Genomic DNA, 21,465 nt, shown 5'->3' on the forward strand with positions numbered 1-21,465 from the left:
TGACTGAGCCACCCAGGCACCCCTAGTGTTTATTTCTGGGGGAGAAACAAAGATAAAGAGAGAGGGTGCACATGGGGGAGGGGCAAAGAAAGGGGGACTAAGGATCCCAAGCAGGCTCTGACAGCAATGAGGCTTGAACTCACAAACTGTGAGATCATCACCTGAGCTGAAGTCAGATGCTTAACCAATTGAGTAACCCAGGCATCCCGAAAAATATTCTTGCTTACTATTAAAAAGAAAAGACTCAACAATGTAAGGATGTTGACTCTCCCTAAGTTAAACTTAATTTGACAGGATCTCAAGTAAAAAAAAAAAAAAACAATCAACAAAAAATCTTTTTGGAACTTGATAAAATGTTCATCTAGAAGAACAAACAGAATTAGAGAAAACTTAGGAAAACTCTTAAAGAATAACAAGTGGGGGGCCTAGTCACATCATATATTAATCATAAAATTTTTAACAGCATTACACTAATGGAGCAAGGACAAAAGATACATGATTTTTATGATACTTTAATATGCTAAAAGCAATTTTAAATCATTAATGAAAAGACAACTTAAACTGGCAGGTGGAAAACTGGCTAAGTCATCTGAGAAAGCAAAGCTGGATTCCTATCTCATGCCTTATAGCAGGAAAGAGTCAAAAGTTTGCACTTGAAAAAAATCCCAAAAATATTAAAAGAAACAATGGATAAACTTTAAAATCTTAGAGTAGGGAGGGCCTTTTTGTAAGATATGACAAAAACACATACTTACAATATATAATAAGGGCTGATTCACTTAGATACAAAGGATATACTTTTCTTAGAATCAAAAATGTGTTAATTATCAAATTAAAAAAATAGTTTAAAAAATACAGTAAAAAATCCACAGAAAATAACAAGTGTTGGCAAGGATGTAGGGAAATTGGAACCTATGTGCACTGTTGGTAGGAATGCAAAATGGAGTAACCAATATGGAAAACGAATACTTATATCTTTACAACAGGATCCTGATTTTAGAAAAATAAATCTATGTATGCAGAAGAAAAAAAAACCTAGGTAAGTATTATCTCTGTAGTGAAGAGTACCTTCTTTGTCACTTTCTTTATATTTTTGTTATGTTTGTATTGTTTTAAATAATGGAAGCTAATATTTATTGAGAATTTTTAAAAGTCAAGTTGTTAATGCACTTTACTTGTACTTAACCTCCTCATTTAATCTTTACAACCACTGTAAAAGTAAGTACTATTAACTTCACTATAAGAATATTCAGGGATGGAATGTGACGGAACCAGAATTCATGAACATAAAACTATTTTTTTAAATAGCTTTATTGAGGTATAATTTACATAACAATAACACTTGTTTTAAGCATATAATTCTATAATTTTTAGTAAATTTAGAATTGTGTGACCATTGTCACAATCTAATTTTAAAACATTGCCACTGTCCCCAAAAGAAATCTCATGCCTATTTGCAGTCATTCTCTCTCACACTCAGTCTGACAACTACCATTCTACCTTCTGTCTACAGATTTGCCTTTTCCAAACATACATATAAATACAATCATATTGTATGTGAGGTCTTTTTCTGATTTTTTTTTTACTTGGAATGTTTTTGAGTTCTCTCATGTTTGTAGTATCTTTTACTCCTTTTTATTGTCAAGTAGTTATTCCATCATACAGATATACTACACTTTGTTTATTCACTTATCAGTTGACAGAGATCTCAGTTGTTTCCATTTTTGGGCTACTGTGAATAATGCTGCTATAAATATTTACATACTAGTTTTTGTATGGACATATGTTTTTAAATTTTTTTTAATGTTTGTTTATTTTTGAGAGACAGAGCGTGAGCAGGGGAGGGGCAGAGAGACAGAGAGAGAGAGAGAGAGAGAGAGAGAGAGAGAGAGAGAGAGAGAGAGAAAATCTGAAGCAGGCTCCAGGCTCCCAGCTGTCAGCACAGAGACTGACGCAGGGCTCGAACTCACAAACCATGAGATCATGAGCTGAGCTGAAGTCGGACACTTAACCGACTGAACCGTCCAGGTGCCCTTGGACATCTGTTTTCATTTCTCTTGAGTAGATAGATACCTAGGAGTAGAATTGCTGGGTCATATAGTACATCTAGCTTTTTAAGAACTTGCCAAACTGTTTTCCAAAGTAGTTGCATCATTTTACATTCTCATCAGCAATACAAGTGTTTTTCCACATCCTCACCGACACTTACTGTCTACTATTTTTATAAGAAAAATGTAAAGGTAAATGTTTTAAGAGTCTGAGAACATTGACACCTATCATTTTTTGCCACACTGTACTTCCTATACGTACACTCTGCCACTTCTTAAACATCTACCCACTCTATGACATAAATCGAGACTGAATAAAATCGGAATGTGTTCAATACATGCAGAAAACTAACCATGTACATGAACAACTCCTCTTATGTAAACTTCTACTTCGAATTAAAAAAAAAAGATTATATATGAACACACAGTGCATATATAATACCACTTCAAAATAGCATACGTACCTAATTTTAGTTCAATTGCTGTGTTGGTGTTACATTTGTACTCTGCCAGCTTCTTCTCCACTGCACTCTTGTACTCAACCAAAAATTTCTCCATAGCACCAAATCCTAAGGGAAAGTTTTTAAAAGGCCTTGTTGGAACTGGTTTAAATAGTCAAACCTACAAATAGCGTTCTTATTAGAAGTAGAATAAAAGGTAAGATTTAAAACATGCTAACAGATCATAAAAGTAAAGGCCTATAGACTCCTAAATAAATGTACTGCATATGACTTCCTCATTAGAAAACAAGAGAAATATCACTTGTGAGATAGTAGCTTATGAACTAGGCTTGCTTTACATGAATAAGTAAATCTGAAAATTAATGACTACTGACCTTTCTTTATATTTAATACTAATACATACTACCTGCTAGGATTTACACCTAAGCGGCTTTTTAAAATATAAAAAGGATGCCACTGCTCCACCAAGAAACAAAATGAGAATATCCTTTGATAATTACAATACCATTTCATCTCTAATACTGGAAAAATTCTACCCAAAGTACTTCATATCAACTATTAAAAAACCATCAACTGATAATGCATACATTATCTCAGGAAGGATACACAAGAAACTGGTAACCATGGTTATTTCTAGGATAAGAGAGAAGGAATGGGGATTAGGTTGGGAAAGAAAATTTTAACTGCATTGAAGTTTTTTTTTAACCATATATGTATAAAGTCATAAACTATGGGCTACTGGCAGCTAAATGGTTTTTACTACAACGTGGGCACCCATCAATACATGTAATAATTAAAAATGGAAGCAGTCCTTATCAAAGTAAACTGTCAAGCAAAGATGACAATAAATCTGACATAATGAACATAAAAATTAGTAAAAATTCAGGAAAAAAGAAGTCATTAGCAGAAACAAAAGAAAGGTACAATGACACGCCATAAACTTTAACAAGTGGTTGAGACATCATACACAGAAAATGAGGGGAACATTTGAGGCACTACAGATTAATGGTCTGGAGTCAGAATTCCTAGAATCAAATCCAGTCTTCACCACTTACTGGATCTGTGAACTAGAACTAGAGCACTTGACTCCTCAGACCCTAACCTATGAAACTGAGACAACAGAACCCACTTCAAGGGAATTATATACAACGCAAGCAACAAAATCTAACTTGTGAAATCATACTTTGGCTTAATCCCCACAATCTCTTAGACAAGTAAATACTCTATCAGTCCCATTTCATATTCAAAAGCTCAGGATTAGAAAGAAAGAGGTTTAATTGCTTAAAGGCGCCCAACTATTAAGTGGTGAAACAGAGATTCAAATTTAGGTGTAATTCTTACTATATGCACACCATACATAATACATATGGTCCCCCTCTTTTATAGCACCAGTGTACCCCCAAAATCCCACAGTCACTATCTGGTAGAACAGTCCTTCCTTAAATATCTGTAGCGTTCACGTGATAGCCTGTCTATCCAGCACATCCATAAAAGTGTAGTAAGACAACTATGAAGACAGCGGGAAAAGATAAAAGTAGAAACTGTCCCTTCACTTCAAAAAATATGTAATTGGAAAACCACACCAAAATAGGCTTAATACATGTAAAAAATAGCAATTAGTCATTAAATGTTGTAAACTAAAGAGACTCAATAAAGAAAACAGAATAGAATGAACACGAGAATTATAGTGTAGAAAGAATACTAAGAGAAGTTTAGATGAAGGAAGAAAGCGAGAAACTCTTTCTCAAAGGAAACCTAAATCGAGCCTAGGAATATTAAACGCGAGAGATTAAGAAAAACGATTACGAAGTCAAGATTCAAGTGAGAGCCCTAACGCAGGGCAAGGCAGAACTGCGCTAGCTCAGAAGTTGACTGTAGTGGAAGGAAGGTGGAGGAAGACCTGGAAGAGGAAGATCTGAGCATTAAAATCAGCTGGCGGGAACAGAACCAGACTACTGTGGCTGAGGCAGCAGTGGGGAAGAAGCAACGAGGAGATTAACAGGCCTCAAGACATCTAGCACCTTACAAGCCCAAATCGCGACGCCTTCCCCCGGCTTCCTCAGCCCTCCGCCGGGGCCGAGTTCTTCGCAGAAGCCGCAGAACCCCGAGTAGTTGGGGGTGGGGGCACGAACCTCGGCCGACAAGGAGCTGGGGTGAGAGTTCCGTGCTTCCAGGCTGAAGGAAGCCTTCTGGAACCCAGGCTGGTGCCCGAAAGTTCCAGGCGGGCACTGTCACCACGGTCTCGGCGTTCTTTCCCAAACCTGCCCGCCCCCTCCCCTTGGTAAACTTTTCCCGGGAACTTACCCGCCATTTCCGAGCTGCGAGCACCCGCGGCTGAGGAAGGACGAATCAACCCGCGCGCTCCCTGGCCGGAAGTGAGCTCGTTGTCTGACGCATTTCCCCCACCCACCTCTGGCATGTCGCTAGCCAATGAGAGAAGGAGATTCGAGGCGCAGGGAGGTGGATGCACCCCAAGAGGAGGGGCTGACACCGCGGGGAATGCTCCGACCGTTGCCTAGCCACCGCAAGCGCGGTCAGCAGCTTTGCAGGCCTGAGCCGGAGGTGGAGGCCGCATAAGGGACCTAACGTGTTAAGATGCTCGCTGGCTGGCGCGAGGACAGTTTCTTTTAGGTTGGATTTGAATGATATAAATACCATAGAGCTGTTTTCTGTTCCCCCCAGCGATGTTTCAGAGATGGGTAGAGAAACTTCCCCTTTGGCCTGCGCCAACACCTAAGGCCTAGATTTATGTAGGTAAAATGTAGGGTTTGAGTTGCATTCGCGGGAGAAATTTACAATTATTTGCTTCTATTTGAAAAAAAATTTTTTTCTTTTTTTTAATTTTTATTAAAAAATTTTTTTTTTCAACGTTTATTTATTTTTGGGACAGAGAGAGACAGAGCATGAACGGGGGAGGGGCAGAGAGAGAGGGAGACACAGAATCGGAAACAGGCTCCAGGCTCTGAGCCATCAGCCCAGAGCCCGACGCGGGGCTCGAACTCGCGGACCGCGAGATCGTGACCTGGCTGAAGTCGGACGCTTAACCGACTGCGCCACCCAGGCGCCCCGAAAAAAATTTTTTTTCTAATGTTAATGTTTGAGAGACAGAGCGCGAGTTGGAGAGGGACAGAGAGAGAGAGAATCTGAAGCAGGCTCCAGGCTCTGAGGTGTCAGCACAGATCCCGTTGGGGTCAGAACCCACAAGCTGTGAAATCATGACCCTAGCCGAAGTTGGAGGCCTAACCGACTGAGCCACCCAGGTGCCCCTATTTGTTTCTATTTTTGCCCTAAATTCTTGTTTAACTTCGTTTTTCTTTTCTCATGGGTTTAAACAGTATATATTGTAACGTTGAGGTACTCTGCTGCTGAAATTGTTACCTAATAATACCTAAAACTCTAGTGGCCCGAACCACCGCACAGCATGCTTCCTGATTTGGGCCATAGTACTTGCTAATATTTCATAATTGCTGAAACCTTTCGTCCCAGAAGATAAATCATTATTTAGGTATCCACAAATAGTCCCACAATGTTGTCTAAAACACTAGAATGTCTTGTATGAACAAATGTTGTTTAATAGGTTTTACAATGATACTGCGAAAGCTAAAATGGACCCTTGGGATGATAGTCTAGAACTAATACATCCTCTCATTTTAGTGATAAAGACATTAAAGCCCAGAAAAGAGAAATTGCCCCAAGTTCACACTCAGTATACAGCCTACCTTAGAGTCAGGTTCTCCAGATACTCAGCCCAGTATTTGTTCAACTGCATGGAGATGGCCTTCTTGAAGATAAAGATCAGAAAAGGTACCAAGAATGCTTGGATCCTTCTTTACATCTAAATGAAACACAAGAAATTATGATCATGATGTTAAGAAGGAAACTGAAATCTGCCATTAATGACATTATGGATCAAAAAAGGAAAACAATCTTTTTTTTAATAATCATTTTTTCAAAATGACAAGGCTCATTCCTTTACAAAACCACCTTGTTTGTAGATCAGCCAATAGCTGACCAGCAATTATCCTTATAATAAGAAAATAAAATCTGAAATGGATTAGTCCTGTGACTTTATGGTTGTAGAGAAAAAATACAGTGAAACCTATATATGATAAATATGAATAAGAAATAAGATGAATGTGAATTAGAAATACAATGAAACATATATTGTTTGACTAGCATTTAGTATGATCTACTTGGAAAATTGAGGTTACATTTTTAAATTGTCCTTGTCTTAGAATTGTTCACACATATTTATTACAATGCCACAGAACATATGTATAGGTACAGTTTACCTAAAAGTAAAAAGAATGACTTCCTTCAGAAAGGTAGTAGTAACATTACCAAAAAGGAGAAAGGTATTTTCTTTTTTTGCAGGGTTTTTCCCCCTCTTTTTTAAATTTATCTTTTACCTTGTTATAAAGGGAATTTATTGGGTGAATGTTACCACCATGGAGTAAAATTTCTGCAAAAGGAATATGCTGTCCTTATACATATATAAGAGGCAACAGAGGGGTGTGGACAGTTCAGTGCTCTACTAGTCTCAGTTCTACTGCTTCATGATTGTGGGACCTGTTTCATTTATTAAGTGGAGATAATACCTTCCCAGTTACCACACCTTGGTTGTGAAAATGAAATGGAACAATATTTATGAAAGAGGTTTGTAAACTCTAAAATTATATGTTAATATGAGATGATATTGGTATGTTAATATTTATTCTAGAATAGGAGGTTTGGAAAAGGCATTTTTCTCCAAAGAAAAAGGCCATATTGCACTATTAGGAATGAACTAGCAACTGTATGTTTGATATAGATTCAAGTGCAAATGGACTAGTAAATTTTGGCATCCTGTCTTGAAACCTCCAGAAGAGGGGTGCATGGGTGGCTCAGTCGGTTAAGCGTCCAACTTGGTCTCAGGTCATGATCTCACAGTTTGTGGGTTGGAGCCCCGTCGGGCTCTGTGCTGACAGCTGAGAGCCTGGAGCCTGTTTCAAATTCTGTGTCTCCCTCTCTCTCTGCCCCTCCCTTGTTCACGTTCTGTCTCTGTCTGAAGAATAAATAAACATTAAAAAAATAATTAAAAAGAAAGAAAGAAAGAAAGAAAGAAAGAAAGAAAGAAAGAAACCTCCAGAAGAGATTTTTTTTAAAAAACATGGTATTAAAGTGATGGACATCAGAAAGTGGGTATAAGAAATATGAAATCTAAAACAAAATGCAGATATTTAATATGTCTTTATTTCAAAATGTATACTTCTCTACAGGTAGTAACAACAGCTAGTCAACTCATTTGTTTGGTTCATAGTGCTTATTGGGAGGGGAGGGGGGCAATGAGTTTCAATTCCCAGAACAATTATTTAGAATGCCCTACCCGCCTACTTGACTTTCTTATGAGTTAAAATAAAAATAGATAAGCTCATATCGAAAACTACTATTAGAATAGTAACTTAAAGGCGTACATTACCAACAATTTGCACACTCCATTTTGTAACTCTCATACACTAGCCATAGATGTATGAACTAGTACTTTTTAAGAAGCAATTTTGCAATTTTAACAAATTTAGCAAAAATTTTAATTTGTACATTTTTTTTAATTTGTATATATTTTGAGGTAGAAATTCCACTTACAAACATTTGTCTACAAAATTGTTTGCATAAGAATGCAAAGATGTATGAACAAAGATGTTCAATACAGCATTAATTTTATTGAGAAATTGGAAATAGCCTAAACATTCATCAAAAGGGGCTGGTTAATAGGTACTGACATGGGAGAATACCTAGTATATAATAGGCTAAAAACTAAGTTACATAACATTATAATGTTATGTTATTTATATAAAGAAGTGTATTTTGATATAAACATACCTAACAAGGTTAACTGTGACTGCCTGTAGAAGGGAAAGTTTGAAGAGAATTAGTGAGGAATTTTTAAAAAATACTGTTTGCTTCTTTTAATGAGGTTATATTAGTTTCTTTCATAATTAGAAACTTACTAACCTTTTTGGAGGTTTTTAGACATATGTGCTAAGTCTTACCCTCTTCTTTACATTCTATGAATTGTGATACACAGAATCAAAGAGAAGCAGCTTAACTGAAACAAGGAACAGTTGAAAGTCACTATTTCTACTTTTGCATTGTCATTATTTACAAGCAAATATTGATCAGAATGAGGAAAGAGCACTATAATTTATTATACTTGTTTATGAAATGACCAACCAGCAACGCATGCTTCATTTTTTGAAACTATAATTTCTAAAAATGGCATTAATTATGTGTGTCTACTTAGGGTAATACAATAAGGCCTAAGATATTTCACATTCCATAGTTAAAATGCTGTTTCATACATTTTTTTTCAATTTTAGCTAACAAAAAAATGACCATTATTCCCCTGTCTTAAATTTTTTTGATCTTGTTTTGGGTTGTTTCTTAATGTGGAAAGCTTCAGGGTAGGGGGAAGGTGAAGGAAACACTATCAAAGCTACTTAGATATTAAACAAATAAAATGAAAACTTACGACTAGAATATTCATTTTAAAATGATATATTATTTCAGTCCTTGTCTTTTTTTTTTTTTTTGACTGGTATAAAACACATAAAATTGAACATTTTAATGATTTTTAAACATGCATTTTAGTAGTGTTAAGTATATTTACTTAATTGTGAAAGCTGTCATTTTTTTTAATGTTTATTTGGTTTGAGAGAGCAAGAGGGAGAGATAGAGCACGTGCACAGGGTAGAGGTGGCAGTGAAAGAGGGAGAAAGAGAATCCCAAGCAGGGTCCACGCTGCCAGCACAGAGCCCTACACGGGGCTCAATCCCACAAACCCGAGATCATGACCCAAGCCGAAATCATGAGTTGTATGCTTAACCCACTGAGCCACTCAGGAGCCCCAAAGCTGACATTTTAATGGATTGGTTTTCACCTTTTGATCTATTTATCCATATTACTATGCACAGTAAGACTCTTAACTTGCTATCATCTGGGCACACAAAGTGAGTAGCTTTTATACCAGTTATATAATACTGTGAATTAAATGTTCAGTTCATAAATCTATCCATTAAAAGAATTATAAAATAAAACATAATTATAAACTAAAATATATATATTGTTACCAACAATATATATTATTGATTCTTAATATTTTTAACTTGTTAATTAAAAGAATTATAAAATAAAATATAAATATAAACTAAAAAATATATATATATACAGTTATCAACAAACGAAACAAACTAGTGGCTGTGCAAATTAGTAAAATTAAAAGAATTCTGAAAATTTTCCTAGAGAGAATCCAGACTTTAAGTTTGTCATTAATCTCATCAACACAGGGCTCTCAGAGAATCCCTTTGCCAGTCTCTTGAATGAGCTAAGAGGACGAAAGGGTCATGCCGACTGGCATCATATAATACAGAGAGAACCTGCTTCATCAGGTAAGAAGGGTGTGTTGGTAGGGCTAGGATGCATTTAAATAATAAAATGTTTACTTTTTCATATCTTTGTAAGATTTAATTTTGTATATTGTATATGGGGAAGTTTATGTTATTATAGATATGGTGTGATTTTTAGATATGGTTTAAGAGAAACTAAAGTACTTTGAATAATGTAGAATCAGAACTTTAGAGCAAAGTGATTTTAGAAATCAGATAATCTAGTCATTGCCATCTTTTTAATTTGGTATATATACGCATAAAAATTTGTGTATGTATCTCCATATAAATGTATATCTAATATATTTTTGTCACTTTTCATTCCTATATTAAATATTACTATTGTTAACTTACTGTTTTTTAGACAAAAAAGAACATGAATACTAATTTTTAATATATTCCACCTAGGTAAGCCACCTGTGCACCCCTGAAAATCCCTGACTTCATCCCACACTCTTCTTTAAGGTTTCTCAGTGAGTTACTGATAGAGGTGATACTGTGGCCCAACTCTCAGTTTGATCCTATGTTTTTCTGGGTTTTCTTCTTCCCATTCTTGCTGTTGAAAGGGTTAATTTCTTTCATGAAATACTTTACTTTGGAAAGAAAGTCACCGTGTCTGGCTCATGATTGATACCCGTTAAGTGTTTATTTTAAATGATTTTGTGTAATACTATCAAGAACGTCATTTCTCCACAAAACAACTATGCTTCCGCTTTTGTTCCAGCAATTCATGGTTCTTGAGATTGGAAACTGCTAAGTTCTTTGCTTTAAAACATCCTTCAGCATGTGATTAGAATCAAAGACTACAAACCACCTTATTCATGATCAACTCATCCTGCCAACATGTGTATACTACAGGCCTTTCCTTATTAAATTGTTCTTTGGATGTCACCAGGGAGTAGCTCTGGCCTAAGGCGGGTAATTGACACAATTGCCAGGAGATGATCTTTTGCCAGAGTACGTTTATCCCTGGTACAGTGGCTCCAAAGACAAGATTCTCTGGGGCACATGTATTCTTGTAGACAAGCCCAGATCATCAGTAGCCCTGGTTTTCCCCAGAGAATTTTAACCCAGATTTGAGCTTTCTCACAGAGCTCTAAGAAGGCCTAGCTATTCCTCATGAGCAGCTTACCCTGCTCCTCTATACTTCCATCTCTATCCTTCAATCAGTTGAGCACCCAGACATTCAGACACTAGATGTAGGCTGCCATCTCCCCAAACCCAGGTCCTATTAGGAATACACTTACAGAGTCAAAGAGAGGTATTGGGTAAGTGGACCAGTGGATATAACATCCTTCCTCCTTTTCCTCCCTGGGTTTCCCACAACAAACAGGAGTGAGCGCATGCTGTTCCCCGCAGCAGCCCCACATTTCACCCCAAGTGAGGCTTTTATACTCTTCTCTCACTTCTCTCCAGTTGGCTCCATTGAGGCTTGCTATATCTGGGGCCTGCTGTGTTCACTCACCAAGGTAGGCCTACTTATCACAGAAAGATTGCCTCACTTTCTGATCTGTCCTCCTAGGGGATAATTATGAATCATCACCTTCTCCTCTCTTAAGCTTATTTACCTCTTATTGATAACTCCTCCAGGGCTGGAAGAATATTATCTTCATCTCTGAGTTCTTACTTGAAGTGAGAACAAATTCTTTTACCATTTATGAAAGATTTTTATTCAGAGAAAGTCTTGTATTGAATACATTAATATTTAAGCTTGCCCATATCCCCTCTTCTTTAGGCCCATGCTCAGGTTTATCTCCCTCCCCTCTCTGCCTGGCCTTTAAGGACAATTCCTATGTAAATAGAATTATCTATTTATTGTAATACTGGAATTATCTATTTATTATAATTTATTGCATTTTCATTTTATGAATTCTTATCTAAAAATCCAAATATTGACTTTAAAAAATTATATGTAATATCCTTATTTAAGGACAAATACTTGGAGAAATGAAAAATTCTATTTAAAAAAAAGTTGTAAGAACAATTGCAAGGGGTTCCTAAAATATTTTAAAATATTAACAAGTAGTTACAACATTTTGTTTTATGTAAGTTTTATTATGCAAGATCACAAGACAGGCCGGGAAGACATTTTCTTTTCAAAAAATTGTGGCTGCACATCTACGTTGTCCTTGGAGATGTAGAAGCCTTGCTGAGCTAAATTGTATGTTTCTTTCATTTAGTAAAGATTTTTGCTATTTTTCCTTTTCAAGTAGACTTTCAAGTTCTTTTATTCTCAGATTTTGAACTTTATATTGTTCTTTTCATCAAAATGCACAGAAGGACTGCAGCAGGGAGATGACAAATGTCCAATTCTTTCAAATAGCATCAATATAATTTAATTATCTTAGGTTTTGCTTTGCTTTGTGTTAAGCAAAAGAAATTAGACAATGTGTTTAAATGCCAAATGACATTTTATATACTATTAGGAGATTTTTTGGTATATGAGCCCATATCTAAGCACAAATGAAAATTGCATAGTTATGTATTTAGTATATTACAACACCTTATCCATTTATTAAAGGTAGCTGAGTACTTATCTAAATCATAATTATAACAGATAAGAACATAAGCTGTAATTTGAAAGGTGATTCTTTGGTGAGCCTTACTTTACTTTTATGCTATCTAGTTCATATATATTTTCCATTGGGATCATATGGGGTTGATATTTTAAAAAGATAGCCATAAACTTTTTATCTCTTACCAGGATTGGGTTAAAAAGGGGTAAGGGCATTCCTAGTATAGATGAATATGCTGTAAATAATTCCAGGATATTCTCACCCTGCTCCAGTGTCCTAAAATATTCCAATGTGAGAGGAAGACTTCATAAATTAGAGTCCTCATACAAATATTACCAATGATGCTGTAGAAATTGGAGTCAGAGATAGAATAGGTTAGGGTGGATGATTTCACATCAGGTGGGCCTAAAGGAATCTTCACTAGAGGACTCAAAGACATGTTCTCTGAAATATCTGTGCTATTAACAATTATATGTATGGACTCCCTGCAAACTAGAATGATTGCAGATAATGGAAAAACTCAAGCATAATACTCAAATTTTAATGGAAAAGGGAAGAACTGAGAGACCACACTTTGTTTAGTCTTCTTCTTTGAAATACTATGGTGTTAATCTTTGAAAAACAATAACAACCAAAAAACCAAAAAACAAAAACCAGAAAATCATAATTTACAAGTCCACAGAGGGTGGCCAAGTATCTATCATCCAACATGGATTTATGAAAAGCAATCTTACAAAATAAACTTATTTTACTTCTTAAAACAAATAGGTGGCAAAAAAAATGTAATAGTAGGTTTGGTTAGATATATGATCATTGCTGACCCTATGAAAAATTGTGATTTAGGGAAAACTCAATTATCTGCTCCAGGCATTGTTTAATATATTCAGATTACTCGTACAATTGTAGTTGCCACATACATACAATTTTAAGTTCTGATTCATCCACTTAACATTATATCATAAACTACATACTACTATTTCTTTTATGTGACCAAGTTACTAAGGAATCTGAAGTTGTTTGGGGTAGGTACTAAAATGCTTTATTTTTCTCTAGTCATCGCTCTACTGTATTATGTTTTCCTAGAGTACATTTTCTGCTCTTTTAAGTTACTCAAAGTCTAGGGGCACCTGGGTGGCTCAGTTGGTTAAGCATCTGACTGTCGTTTGGCTTAGGTCATGAACTCAACGGTTCGGTTTGTGAGTCAGGCTCCACTGGTGTTGGGCTCTGCTGGCAGTGTGGAACCTGCTTGGGATTCTTTCTCTCCCTTTCTCAGCCCCTCCCCTGCTCGTTCTCTCCCTCTCTCTCTCAAAATAAATAATAAATAAACATTTACAAAATTTTTGAGTTATTCAAAGTCTAGCCTATCCTAGTTAAAACTTTGGTGTTTTATTTTTTTCATTTTTTTTTAATGTTTATTTATTTTTGAGAAAGAGACAGAGTGCGGGGGGGGGGGGGGCGGGCAGAGAGAAATGGAGACACAGAATCTGAAACAGGCTCCAGACTCTGAGCTGTCAGCACAGAACCCGACATGGGACTCAAACTTGTGAACTGTGAGATCATGACCTGAGCCGAAGTTGGACACTCAACTGAGCCACTCAGGTGCCCCAAAACTTCGATGTTTTGAAACCTCCTCCATTGCTATCTAGACTTATAGCCATGGGGACTTGAAATGAGGAAAGGAGTATAGTCAATTTTTCAGTCATTCTCCTTCTTTAAACCCCTAAAAATTAGGTTGGGGGATGCCTGGTTGGTTCTAGTATATTTTTTCCTCTTTCCTTCTCAACGCGAACTCTTCTGGTGTTGGCTAGAAGTAGGAAGAGAGGAGAAATGAATCTTGCTACTTAACTACTCTGTTTCGGTCATCCCTGCTTCTTTAGTTGACAATGACTGCCATCAGTGCCCTGTCTCTCATATAGCATGCATTCTTAATTTATTCAGTGGGCTTCTGAAAGCGGCTTCTGTTTTATTTATTTATTTATTTATTTATTTATTTATTTATTTATTATTTTTATTTTTATTTTTTTAACATTTATTTATTTTTGAGACAGAGAGAGAGCATGAACAGGGGAGGGTCAGAGAAAGAGGGAGACACAGAATCTGAAACAGGCTCCAGGCTCTGAGCTGTCAGCACAGAGCCCGACGCGGGGCTCAAACCCACGGACCGCGAGATCATGACCTGAGCCAAAGTCAGACGCTTAACCCACTGAGCCACCCAGGCGCCCCAAGGGGCCTCTGTTTTATACCAATTCCCTGAAAAGAAAACTCTGGCTCCTCACTGCTTTTGTCTCCTTTGTTAGTAGGTCTCTCCTTTAGATGGAATACTGCAAAAGCAATCAAGCCCCAATATCTTCCTGTGTAATTTGTACTGTAAGAAATTCATGTATCATCCCTTGTATGACAATCATTGTCCCCAACACAATGGGCACACATAGACCTATCAGTCATCATATAATCACAGGATGATGGGGTTTAAAATGCTAGCCAATGCCAATGCTCTTCATATAATGTGGGGTAGAATGGGGAGTAAGAATAATATAGTGTAGCTGCTATTGAACCCTCCTTCTGTAGGTACCCATGAGGCCTAAACTACTAATAACTTCTTTTTCAGTCCTTCATTACATGCTCCCTTATACCTATGAACACCTTAACTGGATCTAATTCTATATCTAGTGCAGTGCCTAACCCTTAATTCCCAAATGATCTGAGTCCAGTATAGACTTATCTTTGTTGGGTTGGCTATAGAGTTGCCTCAGCTGGGTTTTGGACATAGTCATCCTTGTCTCATCATTTAGTTTCCCTTTGATGATTGGAATTAATCACCACATGGCTATGGTGACCCCTTCCTGCCTTTAATTCTGCAGTTTGAGAAGCCCCAAATGGCCAGGGGGCAGTATTAATTTCTAATTCATCTGAACCTTGGTGGTATTTCCTGATGGAAGCATTCCTCCCTTGGATACAGGACCTCAAAATCCATGAGCCCAAAGCTGTGGGGAAGGGAGGCAGAAATTTCTCCTGTGGATTATTTGGTGTGATAGTGACAGGGGCCATTTTCACCTCTTCCTCTTGGCTCATGGAGCTGTATGTTCTGGCTACCCTTTTTACCTCTAATGTTCTGATATTTCAAAATGTGCCTTGGTATTGAAACTTTTTCATTCATCCTGGATACACAGAGGACAGTTTGAGACTCAAAACTCCATCTTTTGGATATGGAAAATTCTCTTATTTGTTTATCTGATTTTTCTCCTATCCTTTTAAAACTCAATTTTTTGTGGAACACCTGATAATCAATTATTGGGCTCCTTGGATTAGTTCTCCATATTTAAATATCTTTCCTCCTTTTCTTTGTGTATTGCTCTGCTTTTTGAGAGATTTTTTGCAAGATTTTTATCACAATCTTTTTACTAACCTTTTTGTTACACTTATTACCTGTTTAACTTTGGAGAAGTAACTACATGTCTCAGTCTCAGTTTCTTCATCTTTGAAACAGAGATAATAATATGAGATAATCCTACTTCACAGGGTTGTTTTGAGGATAGAATCATATTTTGAGCTTAGGATATTGTCTGATACAAAGTAAGTACTCAGTAATAAGTATTAGTTAAAATGAGCTATGCATCAGTATCTTTTTTTATGTTCATGTATTTTTGACAGAGACAGAGACAGAGCATGACCAGGAGAGGGGCAGAGGGAGAGAAGGAGACACAAAATATGAAGCAGGTTCCAGGCTCTGAGATGCCAGCAGAGAGCCTGACACCCAGATGTGGGGCTCGAACTCACGGATCGTGAGATCATGACCTGAGCCTAAGTCAGACACTTAATTGACTGAGCCACACAGGCACCCCTATGCATCAGTATCTTGTGAATTTGGTTAGATTAAGTGATCTTTCGGTCATTTACAAGATGATTTCTGACCTCTGGAACTGATGACCAGATATCCTGGACCTCAGTAACTTCACCATATTGGGCCTTTTTTGAAATATCTAACAGTTGGCCTTCAGCAATCATGCCTCTCTCATTATACCCTTTAAACTCAACAATTGAAAACTTTTTTTTGTTTATTTATTTATTTTGAGAGCGAGGGAGAGAGTAAGTGGGACAGGGGCGGGGCACCTGGGTGGCTCAGTCGGTTGAGTGTCCAACTTCCACTCAGGTCTTGATCCCACAGTTCATGGGTTCGTGGGTTCAAGCCCTACATCGGGCTCTGTGCTGACAGTTCAGAGCCTAGAGCCTTGTTTGGATTCTGTGTCTCCCTCTGTCTCTGTCCTCCCCTACTTGTGCTTGCTCTCTCTCTCTCTCTCTCTCTCTCTCAAAAATAAATAAACTTTTTTCTTTCTTTTTTTTTTATTTTTTTTATTTTTTTTTATTTTATTTTATTTTTTTTTAATTTTTTTTTTTTCAACGTTTATTTATTTTTGGGACAGAGAGAGACAGAGCATGAACGGGGGAGGGGCAGAGAGAGAGGGAGACACAGAATCGGAAACAGGCTCCAGGCTCTGAGCCATCAGCCCAGAGCCTGACGCGGGGCTCGAACTCACGGACCGCGAGATCGTGACCTGGCTGAAGTCGGACGCTTAACCGACTGCGCCACCCAGGCGCCCCTCTTTCTTTTTTTTTTAAAGCGGGACAGGGGCAGAGAGAAATGGAGGGAGAGAATGCCAAGCAGACTCCATGCTGTCAGCTCAGAGCCAGATATGGAGCTCAGTCTCATGAACCGTGAGATCATGACCTGAGTCAAAATGAAAAGTTGGTCACTTAACCAACTGAGCCACCCAGGTGCCCCCAAACTCAACAGTTTTTAAATCCCTTTCCAGTTTTTCCTGTCTCTGTATCTGTGCTTACAGGTCTATATTTTAATTTAATGTCTTGTAAGAAACTCTTATTCTTAAAAAAGGGAAGTGATTGGGGCACCTGGATGGCTCAGTTGGTTGAGCGTCCGACTTCATCTCAGGTCATGATCTCACAGTTTGTGAATTTGAGCCCCGTGTCGGGCTCTCTGCTGACAGCTCGGAACCTGGAGCCTGCTTCACATTCTGTGTCTCCCTGTCTCTCAGCTCCTCCCCTGGTCATGCTCTGTCTCTCTCTGTCTCTGAATAATAAATAAACGTTAACTTTTTTTTAATTAAAAAAAAAGGGAAATGATGGGGGCAAAAGATGATTTATGAAGATGGTCTGCCCCAGAAGTGTGTATTCATTCTTTTATTAAACATTTTTATAGACTAATGCTATATGCCGACCCCTGTGCTAATTGCTAGAGATAGAGATTTTTGTTTTCTCTTTTTCTTAATTACTTATAATGAGCGTCTATCATGCTCACGAATCTATGTGAGTTGACAGTCTGTTGCAGTATTTTTAAATTGGGCCATGAAACCAATTCAGTATGTTGAAACCAGAATTAGGAAAAAAAGGAAGGAGACTAACACAGAATAATAAATACCAGAGTATGTTGCATATAGTAAAGTTAGATATTGTTTCATGAAATTTTTATTTCAGTGTGTACTGGGTGGGGTTAGGATTAAAAATATGTATTTTTTACTATATATGTCTGGGTCAATGAAATTTGAAAGCCACCAGTGGAAAAGACAATAAACAAAGAAGTGATTATAACACAGTGATAAATACTGTACACAGAGGGAAGCCTACCCTAGTCAGGGAAAGGGGATGAAAGATTGTTTTCTGAAGAAGATTCTTGAGCTGTACCTTAAAGAATATGCAGTGTGGAGTAAATGTGGAGTAAAATATTCTCAAAGGATTAGCACAAAGGAAATAGCCCTAAAATCCTTGTGACTAAAGGAACAAGTATGGTAGCAATAAGACAGAAGATTTAACTAAAAGGGAACAGTTTGGGAAGCTTCCATTCTTCACCATACTGAGGAGTTTGGATTTTGTGCTGAAGTCAGTAGAAAGCCACTGAAGGATGGGGAAGTGACAAAATTTAATTTCTGTTTTAGATTGAATACTTGACAGCACTGTGGAGAATGGATTTGAGGATAGTGATAGGAGTCAGAAAGTGGAGAACTAGAGGCTTGGAAGAACAATCAAGAGGCCTAATGAAGCCTATTATAATGATGATAAGAGATTTTAAAAAGCGCTGAAGGGGGTGGAAAACAAGGGACTGGGTACCTATTCAGATGTGAGGGGTAAGGAAGAGTCTGATACCCAGTTTTCTGGCCTGAGTAACTAAAGCAATATAGGAAATATGAAAGGACTAATGGCTTGTGGTGGAGAGATCAGCTAGGAATAATCAACAAACATGTAATTAGTACCTGGATAGCTAATGTCAGGCATTGAGATAAGTGTTAGGACTGAGGGTGTGGATGAAGAAGGAAGGATAAGGGGAATAAGACATATTCCACAAGGAACACAGAGAAATGGTAAAGTCAGGAACAAGTAGTAATTACAGTTTCTATGAAACCTTCTGTATATTATCCAGCTTGAACCAATTTTTTCATTTTCTAAACCTATATTGCGGAAATTTACTACATAGCTAAGCATATGCATTATAACTTAATGGTTTTACCTATGCTTAGTTTTCCCAATACATTGTAAGATCTTTATGGAGAGGGATAATTATATTCCCTTCATATTTCCTACTCATAGGTATCAATAGTAGCAGACATGCTGCATCTAAGAGATGGATTAGAGGGGCACCTGTGTGGCTCAGTCAGTTAAGCATCTGACTTCAGCTCAGGTCATGATCTCGTGGTTCATGAGTTCAAACCCCACATCGGGCTCTGCAGACAGCTCAGAACCTGGAGCCTGCTTCAGATTCTGTGTCTCCCTCTCTCTCTGCCCCTCCCCCACTCACATTCTGTCTCTCTCTCTCTCTTTCAAAAATAAGTGAATATTTAAAAAATTAAAAAAATAAGAGATGGATTAGAACTTCATAGCCATATCAAATTCTGTATAACAAGATGCCCTACCACCCCTTTAAGGTTCCCGAGTATGTTTAAGGAAAGGGAGATTTGTCTCATCTGCTACTAAGCCTTTGCTTCTCTGTGATCCATGCCCCCTGTGACCATTTGTCATAACTTGAATTGCACTCGCTTGGCTTCTGTTTTGCACCTAGAGCTCTGAGTCTACTGTATTTGATGAAATGATATTGTTGCTTTTGCCACATGGATCTCTGTGAAGGGGTGATATGAGGAAGGTACTCTTCCCACTACTGCGCCTTAATATTATTCCCTACCATCAACACAAAACTTGTTTTATGTAAGGCTTTGTTGAAGGGTTGGGGATGCTAAAATTATATAATTGCTGACTACCTATTTTATTACCTATCTCTATCCTGAACCTTCCAGGTAAGCTATCCATCCGGGATGATAGAAGAACAGGGTGAGCAAACAATGACTGTTTCTGTGCTTCTTTCCAAGTAGTGATAGTTGATAATATAGGATAATATAGGAAAGACCATATAGAGATGTGTTACTCTGATTTCTTCCAATGCCGACTTGACCAGAATCAGGGAAGAAGCAGCAGGTCAGTATTACCTATTATCAGTATTACCCACAAACTTCTTCAGAAGTACAAGCTGTCATTAACTATTTTTATGTGTAAGTATATTCTTTACTCTTTCTGACATCTTTCGCAGTACAGAGGGGTTATGGTCCTCTTATGGACTCAACTCTTAATTCCTGTTTATTTCATTTTCATGTAGTTTTTCCTTATAATATTGTCAGTACCTTAAAGTGGTATTCTATTGTCAGGGCTACTGGGAAAGGAATATGCAGAGTACAACTTTGAGACCTTCAACAATTCTTGGTCAAGTTCCTTCTGTGTTCTCAGCTTCATCCTCTTCTGATTAAAAGAATGCCAGCCATTCCACAATTCTGCCCAATTTTCCTCCTTGATCTGTCTCTTTCCAGAAAGGCTTCCTCTCCAAAGTCTAGCTGTTTCATACTGTTTCTCCAGACTTTCTAACTTAAACTTCCTGATTATTTGTCTGATCAGTACAACTTGATACTGGTCAATATTACACCATTTCTTTATAGTAATTCTTCAGAAGTTTTTCCTGTGCATACCCCAGTTCCTGGATTCCTTGTCTTGAGGGTTGTGGCCCTTTCTTCCTCAGTGAGTCCTTTCTGTAGGTCTGCTGCTACAAATCTTCTTTCCCCTTTTTGGAAACTCTCTAGGATTTCATCCTTCTCCCAACAGGGCAATCCAAGGACACAATGACCCATTACTGAGTATTTCCTACCAAAGTCTTGGGTTTCTCAGTCTAGATTTACACTGTAGGTACACTTAAGCCGGACAGTTTCAGTATAGGCTGGTAATTTCCAAGATTTCTGTCAGTATGTTATACAAATAAACTTCCATATACTTCCTCCAGTTTTCCCGTGGGTAAGCATTAGACCAAAGAAACACATACACACAAACACAACTTCCATGTAATTACTGTCTGAATTCACATTAAGGAGAACATTTTTTTTTCTCTCAATTCAACGTAGTTTTCAGATTCCCCTGTCCATAATAGAGATACATTATTTGTCAAGAAGTTTCTTGACAAGAAGTTTGTCAAGAAGTTTCTATTCCCTACTGTCCAACAAGGCACAGAGGCCTAACAATGTTTAAAAAACAAGTCCCATTACAATTTCTAGCCAAATGATAGAATTATGTACCTGAGTAGCCATCTTTAGTAACACAAAGACCCAGTACAGTTTCCCAGAAAGTTTTATTATGAGAAATTTCAAATATATGGGAAAATTGAAAGTTTTACAATGAATTCCCATATGTCCCTCAGTGAGGTGTCACATCTCTCTCTCTCTCTCCCCTTCCTTCCCCATCCATTCATCCATCCATCTGTCCATCTGTTCATCTGTCTCTCTCTATCCAGTCTTGAATCTTATTTCTTTTATGCATTTCAAAGTAAATTTAAGATACTAGTACTTTTCCCCCTAAATACTTCATTAGCTACAATTCAGTATTCACAGATAGTTTTCCTTTTGAGGAAATTTACACACAATGAAACCTTAAGTGTACATTCCCTAAGTTTTGGAAAATACATATACCTGTAATCTAAACT

The 21,465-nt window shown here is 37.4% G+C and overlaps 1 protein-coding gene across 1 annotated transcript in view; it reads right to left on the minus strand.

Moving 5' to 3' along the window:
- Positions 1-4,928, minus strand: part of HAT1 (histone acetyltransferase 1) — a 57,798-nt gene extending 52,870 nt beyond the window's left edge. The window contains exons 1-2 of the mRNA XM_047085122.1: positions 4,814-4,928; positions 2,513-2,617 (exon numbers count right to left, since the gene is read on the minus strand). Of these exons, the coding sequence (XP_046941078.1) occupies positions 2,513-2,617; positions 4,814-4,928 (220 nt within the window). The remainder of the gene's footprint in view (positions 1-2,512; positions 2,618-4,813) is intronic.
- Positions 4,929-21,465: the final 16,537 nt, after the last annotated feature.

The sequence above is a fragment of the Lynx rufus genome, unplaced genomic scaffold, assembly GCF_022079265.1.
Source record: "Lynx rufus isolate CCGP_SWC_20201006 ecotype Redwood Valley unplaced genomic scaffold, mLynRuf1.p SCAF_2, whole genome shotgun sequence".
Lineage (NCBI taxonomy): Eukaryota > Metazoa > Chordata > Mammalia > Carnivora > Felidae > Lynx > Lynx rufus.